General features: G+C 47.5%; 1 protein-coding gene across 1 annotated transcript in view; it reads right to left on the bottom strand.

The window, feature by feature from the left end:
* Nucleotides 1-22,899, bottom strand: part of BEGAIN (brain enriched guanylate kinase associated) — a 168,127-nt gene extending 145,228 nt beyond the window's left edge. The window contains exons 1-3 of the mRNA XM_084843477.1: nt 22,774-22,899; nt 20,964-21,053; nt 16,847-16,965 (exon numbers count right to left, since the gene is read on the bottom strand). Of these exons, the coding sequence (XP_084699603.1) occupies nt 16,847-16,965; nt 20,964-21,053; nt 22,774-22,899 (335 nt within the window). The remainder of the gene's footprint in view (nt 1-16,846; nt 16,966-20,963; nt 21,054-22,773) is intronic.
* Nucleotides 22,900-23,155: the final 256 nt, after the last annotated feature.

The following is a 23,155-nucleotide window of genomic DNA, read 5'->3' as shown; positions in this document are numbered from 1 at the left end:
CATATTTTGCTGCCCTTTAAAAGAAAGAAAGAAAAGAATCCAGCACATTTGGAATGTGTGCTGACGGTTGTGCTCCATTTAACACACGGGCTATACTCAGCGCAGCCAAGTGCAAAGAGCAAATGCTCGCCCATTAAACTGTGAGCCTTGTTCCTGGGTTGCTTTCCAGAATGTGTGAAGCCATCACAGGTGGGGTCTGATACGAAACACTGTCTCAGCCACTTCAGTTTGTTGCATACCACTCAATGGGACATTCTGCTCAATGGGTCTATTTTCATCGCTGAAGACTCAGGACCAAGTTACACATGAAGGCAGCAGAGCGACTTGCTTAAAACCAGGTCTGCCCCAATGAGAGATGGGTGATTGCTGGATGCGCCCGGTCTTGTCTAATCTCGGAAGCTAAGCAGGGTCAGCCCTGGTTAGGACTTGGATGGGAAACCGCCTGGGAATCAGGCTTCCTGCACTGAGCAGGGGGTGGAACTTGATGGTCTTGTAGGCCCCTTCCAAGCCTATGATTCTATGATTGTCCTCCTGCTTGCCCCAAAAGTGCTCAGTGCCTTTTGACGGTTCCAACAGAACCCCTACAAAGCCCCATTGAGCACCTGATGCTCCGTCCCCCCGCATTTCCCCCTATTAACTTGCGGGAGGAGATGTGAGTGGTGGAGGCAGAGGGTAGGTGGGACTGGAACTTGACTACAATTCCCAGAATTCCTGGTGGGAAAAGATGCTCATTTGCTGCCAAGGGGAACGCCCTGGAGACCAATGCTGCAGGAGTGGCTTTTCCCATCAGGGATTCTTGGACTTGTAGTCAATCCTTGGTGATAAAGGACAGCACTTTGCATCTGTGGGAGAATCTGCTGTCACCTCTGCCTTGCCTTTCTCCTTCTCAGAGGGAACTATTTTTCCTTGGGGGAAGGGGGGGGGAGGAGGGAGTGGCAGGTGCTCCAATAGGGCCGGCCCAAGACAGTTTGGTGCCTGAGGCAAAGAACAAGATGGTGTCCCTGTTCTCATCCCATGTACAAAAGCCAACTGGACTGGCAGCTGAAATTTACTTCAACACTTGCACTGGGATGGTGTCCACCTAGGGATGCATGAATCTGTGAGTTTTGCATTCTCCCTCATTCATTTTTTTTTTTAAAATCTCAAGTTCTTCTCTCCCAGATATGAAGAACTGTGCCAGTTTTGGTAAATTCTTATAAAAAAAACAAATTGAAACACAATTCTCATCCATCTGCACCAGTCAAATTGAATAGGTACAACTATGCCCAGCATGGAGAGGAACGTGATGTTTCTGCCTGCCATATAGCTGTTACAATGAGGAACCTGTCAGAAAAAAAGAGGTGGCAACCTTAATTCAGCACTAACATGGTTGAATACACAGGAATTCAAACCCAGATTTGTAAGAGCAAAGCGCTCAAAGTCCTGGGCCTGGATGGACGGATCTGTCTGTGTCAGTTTCTACCGCATTTCAGTGTCGTTAATCTCAAGTTCTTTCCCCCACAAATATGGAGAATTTTGCAAATTTTGGTAAATTCCGATCAAAACCAAACTGAAACAAAATTCTCACCCCGGCTTACCTCCACTGTACATGAGGCAGCAGGCTAGTTTAGGGGGCCCAGGACAGACTGTGAGGCATACACAGCTATGACTTCCAACTCAGAGGAACATCCAGAGACTTTCGAATTCTCAATCCATCACTAGCTCTGATCACATATAAAGCAGAGACACTGTGCGTGTGTGCGCGCGTGTGCCAAAAGGACAGCATTCAGCTAGGGCTGTCAGGTTTTCAGCCAGCTACTGTAGGTATGCTTTCCATAGCAACTTCCTCTGCAGACATTATTAGGTGAAAATGCTTATCGCCACGCTGCACAAAGTTTTACATTTCTTCAACTCTAGCTGCTGTTAAAGGCACTCAAGCATGTCAGAGTGGGTGAGTACATTCAGCTTGCTTTGAATAGGTCATTTGGTGAGCAAAGCAACAATAAAATAAGGTGAAGGATACACACACACACACACACACACACACATACATATATATATGAATCTATTCATAGAACTCTTCAGCAAAGGAGATCGTTATCTTGTCGTGGTGCTGGAGCTTGAGCACCTCAATGACGTCATGAGCTAAACTGTGAAGGGACACCCAAGACGGGAAGGTCATGGCAGAGATGTCAGACTAAATATGATCCCTGGGGAAGGAAACGGCAACCCACCCCAGTATTCTTGCCATGAAAACTAAATGGATCAGTACAACCAGAGATATGTCGGTATACCATCGGAAGATGGGACTCCCAGGTTGGAAGATGGTCAAAATGCTACTGGGGAGGAACAGAGGATAAGTTCAACTAGCCCCAGATGTGATGACGCAGCTAGCTCAAAGCCGAAAGGACGGCTAGCAGCCGATGGTGCTGGTGGTGAACGACAAATCCGATGTTCCAAAGATCAACACACCATAGGAACCTGGAATGTAAGATCTATGAGCCAGGGCAAATTGGATGTGGTTATTGGGGAGATGTCAAGATTAAATATAGACATTTTGGGTGTCAGTGAACTGAAATGGACTGGAATGGGCCACTCCACATCAGATGACCACCAGATCTACTACTGTGGACAAGAGGACCACAGAAGAAATGGAGTAGCCTTCATAATTAATAATAAAGTGGCTAAAGCAGTACTTGGATACAATCCAAAAAATGACAGAATGACCTCAATTCGAATTCAGGGTAAGGCATTTAACATCACACTGATCCAAATATACGTCCCAACCACAGATGCTGAAGAAGCAGAAGTAGATCAGTTCTATGAGGATTTGCAGCACCTACTGGATAGTACGCCAAAAAGAGATGTTATTTTCATTACAGGAGACTGGAATGCTAAGGTGGGTAGTCAAACGACACCTGGAATTACCGGCAAGCATGGTCTGGGAGAACAAAATGAAGCAGGACATAGGCTGATAGAATTTTGCCAAGACAACTCACTGTGCATAACAAACACTCTCTTCCAGCAACCTAAGAGACGACTTTATACATGGACTTCACCAGACGGTCGACACCGAAATCAGATTGACTACATCCTTTGTAGCCAAAGGTGGCGGACATCTATGCAGTCGGTAAAAACAAGACCTGGAGCTGATTGTAGTTCAGATCACGAACTTCTTATTGCACAATTTAGAATCAGACTAAAGAGAATAGGGAAGACCCACAGATCAGTTAGATATGAGCTCACTCATATTCCTCATGAATATCCAGTGGAGGTGAAGAATAGATTTAAGGGACTAGATTTAGTAGATAGGGTCCCGGAAGAACTATGGACAGAAGTTCACAACATTGTTCAGAAGGTGGCAACAAAAAACATCCCAAAGAAAAAGAAAACCAAGAAGGCAAGATGGCTGTCTGCTGAGACACTGGAAGCAGCCCAAGAAAGAAGGAAAGCAAAAGGCAACAGTGATCGGGGGAGATATGCCCAATTAAATACAAAATTCCAGAGGTTAGCCAGAAGAGATAAGGAATTATTTTTCAACAAGCAATGCGCGGAAGCAGAAGAAGATAATAGAATAGGAAGGACAAGAGACCTCTTCCAGAAAATTAGAAACATTGGAGGTAAATTCCAGGCAAAAATGGGTATGATCAAAAACAAAGATGGCAAGGACCTAACAGAAGCAGAAGAGAGCAAGAAAAGGTGGCAAGAATATACGGAAGATCTGTATAGGAAGGATAATAATATCGGGGATAGATTTGACGGTGTGGTCAGTGAGCTAGAGCCAGACATCCTGAAGAGTGAGGTTGAATGGGCCTTAAGAAGCATTGCTAATAACAAGGCAGCAGGAGATGACGGTACCCCAGCTGAACTGTTTAAAATCTTGCAAGATGATGCTGTCAAGGTGATGCATGCCATATGCCAGCAAATTTGGAAAACACAAGAATGGCCAACAGATTGGAAAAGATCAACTTATATCCCCACACCAAAAAAGGGAAGCACCAAAGAATGTTCAAACTATCGAACAATGGCACTTATTCCACATGCCAGTAAGGTAATGCTCAAGATCTTGCAAGGTAGACTCCAGCAATTCATGGAACGAGAATTGCCAGATGGACAAGCTGGGTTGCGAAAAGGCAGAGGAACTAGAGACCAAATTGCCAATATCCGCTGGATAATGGAGAAAGCCAGGGAGTTTCATAAAAACATCTATTTCTGTTTTATTGACTATCCTAAAGCCTTTGACTGTGTGGATCATCACAAATTGTGGCAAGTTCTTGGTGGGATGGGGATACCAAGTCATCTTGTCTGCCTCCTGAGGAATCTATATAACAACAAAGAAGCAACGGTAGGGATGTACGGAACCCCGCTTACCTGGCTCCGCCAGGTTCCACTGGGGGGAGGGAGGCGCTCCGTCCCTCCCCCCGGAATCCTGGCCGGCTGGCTCCGCTCCGCGGGGATTCTGTGGAGCCGCCAGCCGGCTCTGCCAGCAACTGGACATCCGGCCACTAGCTAGCAGGGACGCAGATGGCGGTGGCCATAGACGCCGCTGTTTGAGTCCCTGAATTCAGCCATGATAGGCTACGTAAAGACTTACATAGCCTATCATGTCTGGGATAAAAAAAAAAACGCGTACGCAAATGGTGGCAGCTATGGCCGCCACCATTTGCGTTCCTTTTTTTTGGCCGTCTTAGTCTATGTAAATATTTATGTAGACTAAGACGAAGACACGAAAGGGGAACGCAAATAGCGTAGCGGACCCTATTTGTGTTCCCCTTTATTTTCACCATCTTACTCTACGTAAATATTTATGTAGACTAGGACAGCGAAAATAAGGGGGAATGCAAATAGCGTCCGCTATGCTATTTGTGTTCCCCCTTATTTTTGCTGTCTTAGTCTACGTAAATATTTATGTAGACTAAGATGGCCAAAAATAAGGAATGCAAATGGCGGCGGCCATAGCCGCCGCCATTTGCATACACGGTTTTTTTTTTACCCAGACGTGATAGGCTATGTAAGTCTTTATGTAGCCTATCATGAATGTGGGGGGGAGGAGAAACAGACTGCAAATGGTGGTGGCGGCGGTGGCAGCCGGTCGGAAGACCAGCCGCCACCGCAGCAGCTGCCGCTGGAGCCGCCGCCGTCCGGAACATCCACCCCAGGTAAGTCTCGTCCTGGGGGGGAACCGCGGGCGGGCGGGGGGGGCAGGCCGTTCCACCACGGAGTTCGGGGGGCCGAATGCACTGGCATTCGGCCTCACCGAGATCCGTGGTGTAATTCTCTGACATCCCTAAGCAACGGTAAGAACAGACCATGGAACAACGGACTGGTTTAAGATTGGGAAAGGAGTACAGCAGGGTTGTATACTCTCACCCTACCTATTCAACGTGTACACAGAACACATCATGCGACGTGATGGGCTTGATGAAGCCAAGGCTGGAGTTAAAATTGCTGCAAGAAACATTAACAATCTCAGATATGCAGATGATACCACTTTGATGGCTGAAAGCGAGGAGGAGCTGAGGAACCTTATGACGAAGGTGAAAGAAGAAAGTGCAAAAGCTGGGTTGCAGTTCAACCTCAAAAAAACCAAGATTATGGCAACCAGCTTGACTGATAACTGGCAAATAGAGGGAGAAAACGTGGAGGCAGTGACAGACTTTGCCTTTCTAGGCGCAAAGATTACTGCAGACGCTGACTGCAGCCAGGAAATCAGAAGACGTTTACTTCTTGGGAGGAGAGCAATGACAAATCTTGATAAAATAGTGAAGAGCAGAGACATCATACTGACAACAAAGGTCCGCATAGTTAAAGCAATGGTCTTCCCCGTAGTAACCTATGGCTGCGAGAGCTGGACCATAAGGAAGGCTGAGGGAAGGAAGATAGATGCTTCTGAACTGTGGTGCTGGAGGAAAATTCTGAGAGTGCCTTGGACTGCAAGAAGATCAAACCAGTCCATACTCCAGGAAATAAAGCCAGACTGCTCACTTGAGGGAAGGATCTTAAAGGCAAAACTGAAGTACTTCGGCCACATAATGAGAAGACAGGATACCCTGGAGAAGATGCTGATGCTAGGGAAAGTGGAAGGCAAAAGGGAGAGGGGCCGACCAAGGGCAAGATGGATGGATGGTATTCTGGAGGTGACGGACTCGACCTTGGGGGAGCTGGAGGTGGTGATGGCCGACAGGAAGCTCTGGCGTGGGCTGTTCCATGAAGTCACGAAGAGTCGGAAGCGACTGACCGAATAGACAACAAATTGATAGAACTATCGTTTGCATGCTCATGTGTGCGGGTGTGGTTCTGATTTATGAATTGCTCTTCATTAGACTTCAGAGAACTTTAGAAAATAAAGAAAATCTTAAAACGAAGAGCAAAGATAAAACAGAGAAAATGTTATTTTTGTTTAAAGGACAGCTCAGCTCAGGAGGTTTTGCACCAGATTGTTCAAAGAATGCAGAAAAGCATGGAGACAACTATTGAGGGGAGGGGGTTCACTCTCCACAGGTAACGTTCCAGCAGTGGTCTTCCCTTGAAGCTTAGCTGATCTTGTGTCTGATGAAGTCGGCTTTTGCCTTGCCTATGAAATTGCGTCTCTGGATACCATTCAGTTTCACTTGAGGCTCAAAGTGCTCTAACCTCTAGGAGAATGTGAATCTTCATATCCAGCTCCAACAGAGCCCCATCTCTAGCCTCAAACCATCAGTCTTGAGATGCTTGCAGGTTTGGCCAAAATATAAACACAAATTAGGTAGCCACCTATTGGCTCCAAAATTCCAATTCCAACTGGGGCACTTGCCTCAGTTATGTAGATATTTGAAAACATCTTGTGGAAAGAGTCACTGCATACATTTCTGGAAGTGATTCACAGGCACAACGGAGGGAGCAATCCTAAGGCCGCTAGACAGTGGCTAGATGGCCATAGGATATGCTGCTTTCTGGCAACTGACCTCGGAGTCTGCGCTCTGAGGTCGGTTCCTGGAAAACTGACCTCCGCCCACGTCCCCACTGCCTTGGAGTCAGCATGGACAAGCCCTGTCCTCCATGCTTGGATGAGGAGAACAGAGTGGTTGAAAAGGGGCAGGGCTGGGGGCGTTCCAGGGTGGGGAGAGCGGATCTGCCTGTACTGTACAACACATCCTATATTGTATTCCACAGGACACTCATCTCCTGACCTCCACTGACCACCTAGGGCATGGGTGGGCAGATCTAGGTCCTCTGGGTGATTTACAGTAGATCAACAAGGATGTCTAACTCTGAATAGTTTAATAATAGCAGCTAAAATATTCTCACCACCACATGTCTGTCTCCTGCAAGACTGACATTTGCTCAAACCTGGATATAGACACAGTTGTAAGAAAGAGGAAATAACAAGTGTTTTAATGAAAATAAATACAAGTGCTTTAATAAAAAAAGAAGTGTTTTAATCAAAAGAGAACAATCAAAACAGAAATAGTATCCTTGATCATTTCATTTGCTTTTATTCTGCTGCTCGGCCTATTATAAGATGCAAGAGAGGGGTGATTTTTATTTGTGAAAGGTAGCAAAACAAAAAAAAGAAACAAACAATAAAAACAAAAGCCTTGGGCCAGGCATGGAGCTGAATTCTAGTCTCTTGGCTTCACCCTCAGGCAGATGGGTTCTGAGATCCTCCATTTATGCTAGTCTTAGAGCATCTCTACCCCAGCCTAAAATCCCACATCTAAAATGGGGCTTTCTGCTTCCGTTTTAAATGCAGGATCACAACGGACTCCCTTTACACACACTTCCTTCCCCCCTTCCCCTCTCGTTCCCCCCCCTAATCTGAGTCTTCCATATGTTTCATTATATAGCTGCTAGATGGTGCTGTGGTCTAGCTCCTCTTATTGTGGCTTTTCCTCTTTTCACAGAAGGAACTCAAGCAGAACTCAAGCGTGGTAATGTGATAGCTCATTATCTCGATCTTTTAAAAAATGGAACAAAGGTCATTTAGTGCGGGAGACACACTGGAGGTTAATGATGTCATCTAAAGGACCTGCAAACATCCATGAGTAACCAATATCAATAGCAGGATAAAAGCTCTGTGTGAAGGAGCCCTTAGACTAAAGAATAATCCACATTGTTTTTGCCCTGCAGGGGGCATCAAAGGAGCTGGTTGGCCGGTAGCCATATCAGTCAGCACCTTCTCTGGCTTTTATAAAAATCACAGGAAATGGAAATGTAGCTCAGACTCCAGGAGACCAAGACAGCTGCTGGGAAACACTAGGGATGTCAGAGAATTCCGCCACGGATCTCGGTGAGGCCAAATGCCAGTGCATTCGGCCCCCCGAAATCCGTGGCAGAATGGCCTGCCACCCCCCCGCCCCCGCGCTGATCCCCCCCGGGACGAGACTTACCTGGGGCGGAGGTTCCAGATGGCGGCGGCTGGTCTTCTGACCGGCTGCCACCGCCGCCATTTGCAGTCTGGTTGTTTGTGTGTGTCTGTGTTTTTTTACATAGATGTGATAGGCTACGTCTATGTAAAAAAATATTTATAAATATTTACGTAGGCTAAAACGGCGAATCAAAAAGGAACGCAAATAGCGCCCACTATGCTATTTGCGTTCCCCTTTATTTCGCCGTAATAGTCTACGTAAATATTTACATAGACTAAGATGGCGAAGAATAAGGAACGCAAATGGCGGTGGCCATAGCCGCCGCCATTTGCGTACGCGTTTTTTTTTTTAACCCAGATGTGATAGGCTATGTAAGTCTTTACATAGCCTATCACGTTTGAATACAGGGATGCAAACGATTTGCGTCCCTGCTACCCAGCAGCCGTATGTCCGGCTGCTGGCGGAGCCGGCTGGCAGCTCTGCAGAATCCCCATGGAGTGGAGCCGGCCGGGCAGGACTCTGGGGAGAGGGACAGAGTGCCTCCCCCTCATCGAGGGTTCTGGGGGGAGGGACGGAGCGCCTCCCCCTCATCGAGGGTTCTGGGGGGAGGGACGGAGCGCCTCCCCCCCCACGTGAAGCAGATCCGCGAAAAGGTAAGTGACTTTCGTACATCCCTAGGAAACACACCTTGGTTTCTGCAATTGGCCAGAGGACGAAGGGTTGCTGGGTTGTCTGTGTATATGTATGGGATTGTAATGGTTGGTGTTTAGCTGTTGCAATCTGGTGTAAGCTGCCTTGAGGATCATTCCATTGAAAGGCGGGCTATAAAATTTCAAAATAAATAAATATACAAAGTCCACTTTAATAAACAGCAGGCCAGCTGCCAGTATGCCAGCTGCACAAATCCAGAGGTGTTTTTTTTTTTAAGGCCGAAAGGTAAATGGAATCCTAGGATAGCTCCTTGGTAGATTCTCCTCTCGTGACATCCGAGAATCCACAGTCTCTCAGTCCAGATCAGATACATCATGTTCAGTGCTTGCCATTTATATTTATTCAATTATTTAGGATGCAATCCTATGCATGTTTAGACAGAAAGAAGCCTCACGGCATGGCTGACTGGGGAATGCTGGGAGTTGTAGGACTTTTTCTGTCTAAACATGCATAGGATTGCGCCCTTAGTTACTACATGCAGGGCTGGCCTTAGGGTTAGGGGTGGGTGAGGTGGGTGGTCTCCCGGGGCACCGATCTGAGGGGGGAGCCAAGCTGGGCTGAGAGGGGTACCAAGCTGAAATGAAGGAGGCATCAAGCTGAGCTCAGTGGGTGTTTTTTTTTTTTTTTAATGTACTGCCTGCAGGGAGCTAGGGTGGCAAAAAGCAAGTGTCTAACTTTTTTTCAAGCTTTTACAGCTTCTTTGAGTACTAACTACAAAAATGATCTCCCTTCAATTAGCTTTAAAGGATATTTCTTCTTGAATTCCCGCTTTGATGTCATTTGTACTAGGTAAAAATAAGTGGAACACAGCTTTACTTTGAGGCCATGTTACCGAGCACTTAGCACTCCAAATACAGTCTGTGCATGCAATAATTCTTGATGTGGCCTGCAGCTTTGTTCACTCATGCATGGGTTCTTGTAGGGGGCAGCAGCAGGTCCCCCAGGATCACCCCTGTACCAGGCCCCATAAACCCTCTGGGTTGCCCTGCAAAGCTGACCATGGGGTGGGGGGTGGGGGCACCAAAGGTACTCCTTGCCCGGGGTGCTATTTATCCTAGGGCTGGGCCTGGCTAAATATACTTTAACCACTTTTTAATGGTTGTTGTTTTCAAAGCGTTTTACAGATAAAACATCTACTACAATAACCACACAGTTAAACTAGGATTTTGAAAACAGTTTAGACACAATGAAGAAAAAAAAAAACTTAACAGGACAGGCCAAAGAACATGGGAACACTCACAAGTCACCAAAGGAAAAAAGACACCGTTTTGCATAAAATGTGCATATGCTAATTTATATGTATAGATGCAAATTTGGAAAAAAACATACTTTAAATAGAAACACAGTAGATCTCACTACATGGACTTTAAATGGAAATACAATACAGTTCACCATAGCGAGGAAGGGTGCAACTCGTGACCCATGTGTCTGCTCCTTCTGCTCTCCAGGTGGTAACTGTTGGCGGGCAACTTCAAGGCTGTTCTCCTCCCTTCTTATGGTTCTTTTAAACCAGACTTGCCCTGGATAGATCTTCAAATAGAGGACTGTCCCCTAGCAATCTTTCCAGCAGAGAACTGCCCTCTGCAAAGTAGGACACATGGCCACCCTAAAGCTGCAGCATGCTCAAGTACAAACCACAGTCTTGGTTAAAAGGCCTGGTGGAACAAGGGTGATTTCACCCGCATGTTAAAGGCTAAGCAAGCTTCCTGGCTGACCGGTGAAGGGCATTCCACGATAATGGGGCAACTTCTGAAAAGTTGCCCCAATATTGGATGCAAATCTGGGTGGATGTGAATCTTGCACCAACAAATGAGGATGCTCCAGTTGGATGCGAATCTTGGATGGAAAAGTTGCCCCAAAGTTGGATGCGAATCTTGGTGGATGTGAATCTTGCACCAACAAATGAGGATGCTCCAGTTTTATAGCACTGGGGGTGGGGAGGGGTGTCATTTGGGAAAAGATGCCCTTTGATAAAAATGAAGTGCAGTGTTCAGTCACCAGCATTTGATATTCTGTGCATGAGATTATACAATACTTGGTATTCACTGGTTTATTGCTGATACTCATAGGCAGCGAATGTGGGAATGAAGTGTTTAGAAAGAAGGTCAGGGCTTGCTGCCCAGTGGGAATGAGCCCTGCAGTTGTTGTCTGGGCTTGCTGCAAAGACGGAAGATCTGTCAAGCTTCTGTCTGAGGGACGTTAACCTGATATCTCCTGATAAGCTTCTTTGCCATGGCAGGGAAGAATCAAAACAGAGAGCATCTACGTCTTGGTTATGTTCTCCTCCCCTGCTATAGTTCACAACCAGATATCCTTGGATCCTTGCCCAATTTTATATTAGGAAAAAAATTAATTAATTAGGCCACTTTCTGCTTCTGGGCAGGACTGTACAATTTCCATTGCCTCCAGTGGGAACTGAACATGCATCGCTAATTGGGGCCCTTGTTTGGCTGGTGGGAGCAAGGCAAGTATTATACTCAAGTTATTGTGAAGTGAATGAATAGCAAAAAGGGATTAAAGAGAGAGAGTGCCAATTTTGTAGTGCAACTCTAGGCATGTCTATGGAAAAGTAAGTCCCTTCACGCATACATGCTCAGTCTAAATCCTTTTTCTTGTAACATGAACCCATCTTTGGGTTCTACCCTTTGGAGTGACAGAAAACAAATGTCGCTCCACCACTTATGTGACAGCCCTTCAATTATGATAAGTCCCACAAAGACGATGAGGCAAGGCAAGTGGCGTTGCATGAATCTGGGGACTCTGCTTTATTAAATTGATAACAAATGATCTGCAAATGGTGGTAGCTGTGTAGGTCTTACTTGGTGAGTTGCATGGTGTGAAGAATGTGGTTAGGGAGACATTTTTCTCCCTCTGTCATAATACCAAAACCCAAGGTCATCGGACTGCTGATTGGGGGAGATTCAGGACAGATAAAAGGAAGGACTCCTTCACACAGCGCATGGTTAAACTATGGAATTTGCTACCGCAGGATTAGGGATGGCGGAGAATTTCTCCACGAATCTCGGGGAGGCCGAATGCCAATGCATTCAGCCCCCCGAAATTGGCGGTGAAATTCTCCACCCCCCCCCCCGGGATGGGACTTATCTCATGCGAATGTCCCTCTCGGCGGCGGTTCGGCAGGGGCGGGGGCGGCGGCCGGTCTTCTGACCGGCTGCTGCCGCTGCCGCCATTACAAAGTAAATGTAAAAACAAAACAAAACACACACGTGATAGGCCATGTAACGATTTACGAAGCCTATCATGGCTAGATTTCCAAAGTCAGCCGTGATAGGCTAGGTAAATCGTTACGTAGCCTATCACGTGTGTGTGTTTTGTTTTTTTTACATTTACTTTTTTATTTCGCGGCCAGGGAGACGGGGCGCTCCTCCCTGGCCTGAATTTTGGCGGGGCGGGGCGCTTCCCCCCCCAGCCTGAACTTCGGGGGGAGAACTGAAGTGCCTCCCCCCCACCGCGAAGCAAGCTGCGGGACCAGGTAAGGGACTTTCGTCCATCCTTACGCAGGATATAGTGATGGCCACCAATTTGGATGGCTTTAAAAGGGGGTTAGACAAATTCCTGGAGGAGAAGGCTATCAATGGCTACTAGTCCTGATGGCTATATGCTGCTTCCTGTATCAGAGGCAGTATGCCTGTGTATACCAATAGCTGGGGAACATGGGAGGGGGGAAGGGTGCTGTTGCCCTCATGTCCTGCTTGTGGCTTTCCCGTGGGCAGCTGACTGGCCACTGTGTGAACAGAATGCTGGACTAGATGGACCCTTGGCCTGATCCAGCATAGCTCTTCTTATGCTCTTATGTTCTTAAGGGCAAGCCAGCCCAGTCCCAATATAGGGACAGCCCTATGGCCGCGGTCGCTTAGTGGTTAAGATGCTGAACTGCAGACTGGAAGGTCGGCAGGACAGCAGTTCGAGACCCGAGTGCTGCGTGACGGAGTGAGCTCCCGTCTTCAGTCCCAGCTTCTGCCAACCTAGCAGTTCAAAAGCAAGAAATTGCAAGTAGATAAATAGGCACCGCTTCAGCGGGAAAGGTAACAGCGTTCCGTGCACCTCGGTGTTCAGTCATGCCAGCCACATGACCACAGAAGTGTCTTCGGACAGCGCTGGCTCTTCTGCTTAAAATTGGAGATGAGCACCACACCCTAGAGTCAGACACGACTGGTTGGGGACACCTTTACCTTTATCTTTTTTTTTTTTTTTTACCTATGTCTGTCCATGCACTCCATCTACATCTTTAGGTGCTGAGGGGTGCCCCCTTGGGTCGCCACCCTTCAAATCCCATGACTATAAGTGTGACACGTTCAGGCACCAAAGGAGGTCCCTGCCTTGAGTCCAAGACCCTATAGGCTGGATCTCCAGAATTCCCCTTTTGCCTTAAAGCAGGGCTGTTGAACCTCAGGTTTGCAGGGAAAATCAGGCCCACCAGTTGTAATCTGTCCCCCCGGGGTTCTCTAGATGCCCACACCTTCTTCCTCTGGCCCCACCATCTCTCCCGACTGCCAATCATTTGGTAGTTTCCTGGGTTTTGCGTGTCCCTGTCACACACCCCCCCCCCCGCCATTTTAAAAGGTTGAAATGCCACTCCTAAGGCTTCCTTACTGGCAGTAAGAGCCTTAAGCTGCTGTTTTGGTATTTTCGCCCTCCCCCTTTTGCTCTCAAGCTCGCTCCCTATTGTCTCCCCCCCCACTGGAATATGACCCCCAAGAGCTTCTACACAATGGAATTTGACCCTTGGGCTGAAAGAGGTTCAGTGTTCCTGATGGTGAGGAACCTGGCCTTCTTCCACCTGTCCTGGGGCTTCCAACAATCATTTTGCGGCACAGGGAGGAGCTGTGTCATGGTGGGTCCTGCTGTCGCAAGACAACAAAGTGGGAAGGGCGCCTGAAGAGCTAAGGCAGGCCTCCAGCCTGAGAGAAGATCACTGTTAACCTGACTGGGAGTCTTCAAAATGCATTGCTAGTTTTTATTAACAAGATCTCTGGTTTTGCTGAGGAGACATTCCCGAGGGTTATATATATCCGACAGAGGTGAAGCTGCATGTCTGGGGAAGATAAATTACTCTGCTCAGACAAGAGATGCAGAGGGCCTGCTGCCAAATTCAACAATGACTAAGGGAATCTAAAGGAGGCTGGACACTCACGGAAGCCCGAGTCGTCATATTTTAGCCTTCCGAGCTTCGGTAATATGCATTTCACTTCAAATTATACCGGACAGGCTGCCTGGTCCTGGTTATTTGACAGGAGAGGGAGTATGGGGGAGCGGCTTTAGCGAATGAACTCTTGTTACAGGACAGGAGAGGCTCAGCGTGCTGATTCTGGGGAGTGAGTGGCTACAGCTGGCTCTTGTAGCAGCTGCCACCCGTAGACATAGCTGTGCTCACGCAGCCTCATCCATCAAGGTACGCACGGGGTGGAGAATGTGGGTTGGGAGGCGTTTCTCGCCCCCTCTCATAATACTAGAAGCTGGGACCAGCCCATGAAGCCAGATGGCAGGAGATTCAGGACAGGCAAAAGGAGGTACTTCTTCACACAGTGCATAATTGGGATTTGCTACCGCAAGATGTAGCGAAAGGCTGCCAACGTGGAGGGCTTTAAAAAGGGATTAGAGAAATTCATGGGTTATAAGGCTGTCGATGGCTATGAACCATGATGGCTATTTGCTCCCTCCAGTATCGGGGGCAGCATGTCTATGTACACCAGTTGCTGGGCAACATTGGCGGGAGGGTGCTGTTGCACTCGTGTCCTACTTGTGGGTTTCCCATGGGATTTAGCTTAGAAAAAAGGTGAGTGAGGGGAGACATGATAGAGGTTTGCAAAATTATGCATGCTGTGGAGAAAGTGGATAGGGAGATAGTTTTCTCCCTCTCTTATAATATTAGAACCCAGTGGGGCCATCCCACGAAGCTGATGGGTTGCAGTGGACAGTTAAACTATGGAATTCAGTTCCACAAGATGTAGAGTTGGATGGTTTTAAATGTAGAGATGTCCACCAAGTTGGATGGCTTTAAATGTAGAGATGTCCACCAAGTTGGATGGCTTTAAAAGGGTGTTAGACAAATTCCTGGAGGAGAAGGCTATCGATTGCTAGTAGTCCTGATGGCTATATGCTACCTCTGGTATCAGAGCCAGTATGGTTATGTACCCCAGTTGCTGGGGAACCTGGGTGGGAGGGTGCTGGAGAACATGGGCGGGAGGGTTTCCTGTGGTCACCTGGTTGGCCACTGTGTGAACATAATGCTGAACTTGATGGGCCCTTGGTCTGATCCAGCATGGCTCTTCTTGTGTCCTTATGGCAGTATGCCTCTGAATACCAGTTTCTGGGGGACATGAGAGGGAGGCTGCTATTTCACTCATGTCCTGTTGTGGGCATCTCACAGGCAGCTAACTGGCTGGCAACCGTGGGAACAGAATATAGGACTAGATAGGCCTTTGGTCTGACCCGGCATGTTCTTATGTTTTAAACCTCTGGACGTCTTGAGACCACAAAGACTAGTGAATCTGACAAGACCAAGGTAAGCTGGCTTGCAGTCCTGGCCCTATTAAGATTTTATTTGTCCAAGGATTCTAGCTCAGGAGTGGGGCTTGTCTGCTCCCTCCCCTGCACTTTAGGGCACAATCTTATGCATGTTTAGACAGAGAAAAGGCCTACAACTCCCACCATTCCCCAGCCAGTCTTGCTGGGAGTTGTAGGCCTTTTCTCTGTCTAAACATGCATAGGATTGTGCCCTTTCTGACTTACCACGCTGGAGGCGTTCAAGACGAGGCTGGACAGCCTTCTGTCAGGGATGCTCTGACCTGGATTCCTGCATTGAGCAGGGGGTTGGACTCGACGGCCTTGCAGGCCCCTCCAACCCTGCTATTCTATGGTTCTTTGAATCCCCCAATGGTGCTTTTCATGCTACAGATGATGTTTTTAGTTCTGCTTGGTGCTTTTAGTACTAAATCTGACCATTACAACACTCTGTAGCCCTTACAGAACCCTACAACAACCAAGCACAGTTCCTCCAGCTTTTCTTCCACACCGGACCATATTTCTACAGGCCAGAGATTTAAAGCAAACAGAGCTAACACCTGCAGCCCTGCCCCAAACCGAGCAATCCAGCAACCTCTGGCTATAGCAGGGGTGGACAACCTTCTCTGGGTGGGCGCATTAGTCCCTGCAGAACCGCTTGGGGATACATGAGTGGGCTGGGTTGGTGACGAGCAGGGGGGCAGTGGGTGGGACCAGAACACTCCCTTCCCATTCACACAGCCTTCCCCCTCCCCCAGCGATTGGGATTGCTGGGGGTGGGGGAGATGAAAGCCTCTGACCAAGAGCCAAACTACACATTATGTTAATTGCATAGTATGTAGCTAAGGGTTAACTTTTTATTTACTCTAATGTAAGCACCTGGGCTCCTGATTCAGCTTGGGACCACCATGCACCAGCAGGAGAGTATTCAACCAACTCATAGCCACAGATCAAGGCACAGGAGTAAGGTCCAGTAAAAAGTTGGCAACCCAACTCAGAAATCACTGCAGTCTCTGAGATTTGTGAAGTCGCCTCCCCCCACCCCCTTTTTAAAGGTTCTTTTTTTAGCTGCTACCATACACTAGCATTCATAATTAGAATATGCTGCCATGAAACCCACGGAGCATGGAGCTGCTGCATTAGATCCCGAAGTTCCAAAATGCTGCTGCATCTGATATCCAAGTGACGGGGAGATGGCTGGCAAGGGAGGTGGGGGATAAAAACAAGCAATCTCAGAAAGTTATAAGAAACATCAACGCAACAAAACATTGCTGTTTAATTACCTGTCCCAGAGGGTAGGCGAAGATTTTGCGAGCCTGCCCTGGAGTATTCTAGGTTGCCATAGGCAGGTTGGCACCCAGGAATTTCGTACCCTGCAGCATGAATAGAGGATAGACCATGGCTAGGAATGGGTCAAAACAGACATCGGTGTGGCAATGTAACCTAGCTAAACATCCTGCACACAAGCAGGCAGTACCCATATAGTTGAATATATGATTCATTAGTATGGTTTGGATATGTACGAGATTCATAATAAGTACTTAATCTCTTCATGCATTCTACCTCCAGTGAGATCTGCTGACCATTTCACAATCTCATGCATGCTTACTCAGAAGTAAGTCCCACTGAGTTCAAGGGGCCTTACTCCCAGGTAAGTGTGCACAGGATTGACACCATAGGGTCAAAATAAAGGGTGGGCTCATAAAACAATTTTTCTTATGGACGGAAGGCTCCTCCCCCCACTTCCTGTATCCAAACACACTGGCAGTAAATGGATCATTTGCTCTAAACCCAAGTTATGGCTGTCTGTCCCTGATGATGGCTTGAAGCCATTTCTAGGATCATGACAGTAACACCATTATTATTATTATTATTATTATTATTATTATTATTATTTTACAGAGGCCACAATGTGGTCCGTCTTCATGTATGGTCAGGTCCACATGGAAGTTCTTTCACATGACCCCTTCAAGAAAGAAATCCTGTGGAGAAAACATGTGGCCAATACACATGAATGACTGGAGCTGCTGCTTAAGGCCCTCCATTCGTTAGCTGGCTTCTGCAACTCTTGTTATTTCCAAAATAAGCACTCTGTGAGTGGATTTTGACAACCATTTCCTCTCCAATGTGCACGGGTGTCTGCAGTACTTCTAGGAACTGAGGAAAAACTGAGTTTCTGAAGGTGATATGATCGACTCAATCAAAGATTGCATTTAGCCAAAGGCCATTACAATATATGATCTCTGTTGACAGTGATCCCTTCAGAGAACCTACTTCTACTTCATGGAATTGTAGAAGCATAGAGTTGGAATGGTTTCTGTAGGCCATCCAGTCCAACTCTGTCCTTAATGCAGGAAATCCAGAGCTACAGCATCCCCAACAGATGGCTGTCCAACCTTTTCTTGAAGACCCTCCAGGGAGGACGACCTCTCCTCTCCTCTTGGTAATTGGTGCCATTGTCAAATTGCTTTTACCATTAGAAGTTTCTCCTAATGTTCAAGTGAAATCGACCCCCCTACAACTGAGGCTGTTTAGATCTAGTTCTGCTCTTTGGGGCAGCAGAAAACATATCTTTATTCTCTTCTACATGATAGCCCTTCAGTTATTTGAAGACTACTATCATGTCCTCCATCCAGGCTAAAGATACCCAGTTCCTTCAACCTTTCCTCATGATACTTGTTTTTCATACCACTGACCATTTTTGGTGCCCTCCTCTGAACCCGTTCCAATTTGTCTGCATCCTTCTAAAAGCATGGTGCCCAGAACCGGACACTTGATTGCTGACTGCAAAAAATCAATGCAGATTGGGGGAGAAAACCTAGTTGTATGAATCTACCCTGTAAGTGTTACATGGTAAAGGAGAATACATCCCTTGGTGCTCTCCCCAATAATAATTAAGATAACCAGGAGGCCTCTAATAGGCAAGGAAGATCTTTAGGATGGCAACTTGGAAATCCTAAGATTAGATAGTGATTATAGTTTTTGTTTTTTTACCTGGGCTGACTGTTTTGACTTTGGATCAGCTTTTCTAAGGCCCCAATGAAGCCCTCAAAAGTCTTAATTTTAAATGTATGCATATATGTAAACAAATTCATGTGTGACAGGGAGCGATGGCTGGGTTTTTTAAATGTTCTCTCTCCATGGGAATGGTGCCAGGCCTACCAGGAGAGCTTCAAGACAAATGTACTGATGTATCACGCCTATTACTGTAGAGCAGCCTTCTCCAACCTGCTGCCTTCTGCACATTTTGGAGTACATCTTCCATCAGCTCCAGCCAGCATGCCCAAGGGCCAGGTTTGGTGGATACTGTAGTCCAAAACATCTTGAGGGTGCCAAGCTGGGGAAGGCTGCTCTAAAGGAACAGTGAGGCGAATTCAGTCCAAACTGGACCAAGAATCAGATTCTGCATATCACAAAACTGAGCACATCCAGGCAGAACGACAGCTGCGAAACGCAAAGAAAGAAGAAGCACAATTGGGATTAAAATGCAAAGCAAATATACAGGCCATGATGAAGACACCACTAAAGCAGATTGAGAGCCTCACAAAAGAGCCACAAGTAGGCATGTGAGCAACAGGAACTGCTGCATGAGAACGCACAGTCAGCTGGGCAGCACGAACATCAGGCATCCCTCCTAATCTTGAACATAGTTTACATTTAACCATCTCTTCGGTGCATCTGCTTTTCTTTCCACTAAAACAAAAAGGGGGGCTTTTGGGAGGAATATCTGCACCGAAGTGAGGAAATGGATTTCCACCCCATCCCATTTTTTTAATCAGTGTATCCATATTCTGTTCTTTATGTTTGACACTTACATCCTGCCTCATAGCTTTGCAAAAGCCATCCAGGCAGTTCAAAATGCATATCATGAATCCCGTTCTGTTACCACATGTTAAAACAAAAACAGCAGCTAGGCAGCTAGAGAATGGAAAAAGAGGACCAAAGAGGATACAGAAGTCTGTAAGATTTGCGTATGCTAATTTTTGTGTACATGCACATTGGGAAATGATGACTATAACTTATATAGCCTTACAGTACATCTCACCATAGTGGAGAAGACAGTGAACAGGTGACCTGTGGGCTTGCTGTCCAGGTCCTAAGAGTTGGTGGGGAACTTCAAGGCCTTTCCACTCTTCCTTCCTATTGGTTCTTTATCTTTCAAGTGGACTTGGACTGGACACAGCCCGTCAGACAATGGACACCTTCAAATAGAGTACTGTCCTCTGTAAAGTAGGACAACTGGCTACCCTACCTGAGTGGCAGCATTAACAGAAAACACTCCCATAACTGCCAGAACATTTCCCCAGATATAGAACAATCTGGATAATTAAAAACACCACCACCGTATGTTAAGAACATAAGAAGAGCCATGCTGGATCAGACAAAGGGCCCATCTAGTCCAGCATTCTGTTGATGCAGTGGCCACCCAGCTGCCTGTGGGAAACCCACAAGTAGGACAAGAGTGCAGTAGCATCTTCCTGCCCATGTTCCCCAAGAACTGGTATACATAGGCATACTGTCTCCAATAGTGGAGGAAGCATATACCCATCAGGACTAGGAACCATGGATAGCCTTCTTGTCTATGCATTTGTCCACCCCCCTTTTAAAGTCATCCAGACTGGTGGCCATCACTTGTGGTAGCAAATTCCATAGCTTAACTATGTGTTGTGTGAAGGAGTCCTTCCTTTCATCTTCCTTCACTGAAATAAAAGGATGCGTGTCAGTTTCCTGAGAATCGGAACTGGGCAGGCTTTCGGAGCTTCACTGGAGAGAGCTTCCAAAAGGTAGGCACAGGGCTGGCCCAGGAGGCAAAGGACAAGATGGTGCTCCCCTCTCACTGGACTGGCAGAACAGCATCCTGCAAGGTACATACAACCTCGGCGCCTCACTGCTGCTCCCCACCTCCCAGCATCTGCAGCCTCAAGCGGCCGCCTCACTCTGCCTAACAGGTGTGCCGGCCCTGAGCAGAGCAGACACCGCCATTGCTGAAGGGCTCTGTCTCCAGCTAACCCAATTCCGGTGCTGCCAGTACTTGAAGAACGATCCCATGCGTAACATCAGCACAAGCGGCCCCCAAACTGGCACCCTCCAGATGTTTTGGATTGCAACTCCCAGCATTCCTGACCATTGGCTGTACTGGCTGGGGCTGATGGGAGTTCAAATCCAAAGTGTGGGAAAGCATCCCTGAGATACCCTGTGGAAAAGGGTAGTCTGAAGTGGTACAGACCAACTACAACTCAATAGTAAGAACGTAAGAAAAATCTTGTTGCATCAGACCATAGAAGGATGTCTGTTTCTGCTAGTTGAACCTTAGGCCTGGGAGCCAAATCTGGTCTGTCCGGGGCCCTAATCTGGCTCCACTGGGTTCCCCAGACGTCCACACACCGCTCCCCTCCTCACTAGGTGGTTCCCACTCCCTCTTTCCATCTGCCTGGTATCTAGTGGCCTCCTGTATTCGAACATGGGGGCTCCAGCGACAGAGACCTCAGCCTAAGGAAGACCATGGATCGAACAGCAGGGCGTCAGTCATGCCCTCAACCAGCAGCCTTCTCCCATCGCTGGAAATCTAGCTGATGGCCGACTGTTCTACGTGCAGGAACTCTGATTTCCATTCTGCATGATTAATTAGCACACAATACAATCAGGGCCTGCTGATCAGTGGGTGCTTGTGCAGGCTTCTCAAATGAGCACCAGAGAAGCACTCATTGCTCATAGAACTGGGCCAACTCCTGCAAGGTAACCATGGCTTTCCTAATTCGCTAATCTCCAGAAGCATAAAAACAGCAGCAGCTCTAATGAAAACCATTTCATTTCAGAGAGAAAGAAAGAAAGAAAGAAAGAAGGGAAAAAAGAAGGATTTGTTTCAGGATTTGTTTCACAAAGAACTTGGGCTGGATGGGGATATGGGGGGCATGTCCATTGCTCTGGTGCATTTCCTGCACGATGTGCTAAGTGGTGGTGGTGGTCGGGGGGGCGCTGAGCACCTTGGGAATGCTGCAAACACAGCAGCCTGCCTTGTATCAAGTTGCACTTTTAGCCCAACATTTAGCCCATTAGTAGCTCATTTATCACCCTCCCCTCTCCATGCCCCACCCCTTGACTTGGAGGCTACTGGGAGACGAGGCCGGGAGAGAAATCCCCTTCGTATCTGCGATCCGTAATCAGAGACGAGATGAGAGCCAGTGTGGTGTAGTGGTGAGAGTGTTGGACTGGGACTCAGGAGATCTGGGTTCTAGTCCTTGCTTGGGCCATGAAACTCACTGGTGCCTTTGGGCCAGTCTCTGATTCTCAGCCTAACCTGCCTCACAGGGCTGTTGTGAGGACAAAATGGAGAGGAGGAGAACCCTGGAAGCACCTTGGGCTCCTTGCAAGAGGAAAAAAGGCAGACTATGAATGTAATACACAAATGCATACATAACCAGGGGATTCCCCTGCGCACCACTCCCCCACCAATGGAAGGTGAGTGCTGCACAGGGGAACTGGCATGCAGTGGAATACTGGGGGAACTGGGAAGCTGCTCAGGAGCTCCTGCAAGCACCGGACTGGGTGTGCTCTCCCCCATGGGGGAAAGGCAAAGAATGAGTGAAGCCGAGCTGAGAAGGTGGGAGGCAACGGGAGGTGGCGCTGGGCAGGAGCTGGGCACCTTTGCTGCACAGTGGCCTTCTCTGATGGGAAGCACCTTGGAGGTCCCCTTTGGAGTTCAGACTGCTTCTGACTGAAACCTGGAGCGGATTCACCGCCGCATGGACATTGGAACTACCAGCCTCTGCTGGACATGGCTGTGCCCCCTTGACATCATTCAGCCCTGGTGTGCATGTGGGTCATCTGCCCTCACCCCCAATTCGGGTTGCCCATCCTTGCTGTAGTTGTGATTTAGCTAAATGCTAAAAAAGAAAGAAAGAAAAGACACAATATTTTAGGGCCTATTTATATAATTCAGCAGAACCAAGTGATAATTCTTTCTTGGGATGGTACGACTTCAAGCTGTGCAGGGGTGTGTGTCTGTGCGGGGGAAGGATTTGCATTTTTGAATGTGCCCCGTATGGCTCCCTGTGTGGCCAACACTCCCTGCTGGAGCTCCATCAGCTTTTCAGTGTCCCTTTCATTTGTAGTTTTACTCTTAGTTATCAAATATACCTGCCAATGGCAGAGATGTCTATTCAGGGGCTTTTATTTTGGGGGATCAGACTTTGCATGTGTACACACACACACGGACACGGACACGGACAGGTCCGCTAGGGCTGAACCTTGAGGCCGAGCTCGAGGCCTCCACAGTCCGGGGCCTGCCAAGACCACCCAGGCTGGGGCCCATCAGGGCTTGACCCTGTTCATCCATGCATCCTCTCTCTTTTTCTTCTTAAAAAAAAAAAAAAATAGCCAGGGGCCGGCTGACCAGGCAAGTACATGGTTACGGATGCTCATTTTAATTTTGTTTTTTGCACTTTTAAAATATAGTATCCTTCCCTACCACAAAATGGGTTTTATTCCTCAGGCCAATCGTTTAGCGCAATAGAAGCAAGCTCCATTTTATTCCTGTAGTCATGATGGTGGTAGGATTTAAGCAGGTTTAAAATGCAAAACTGCACATGCTT

The sequence above is a fragment of the Heloderma suspectum genome, chromosome 1 (assembly GCF_057233095.1).
Source record: "Heloderma suspectum isolate Gila_16-S chromosome 1, 16-S_ref, whole genome shotgun sequence".
Classification (NCBI taxonomy): Eukaryota; Metazoa; Chordata; class Lepidosauria; order Squamata; family Helodermatidae; genus Heloderma; species Heloderma suspectum.
Note: the sequence above shows the minus strand (reverse complement) of the source record. Positions and strands in the feature narration are given on the sequence as shown.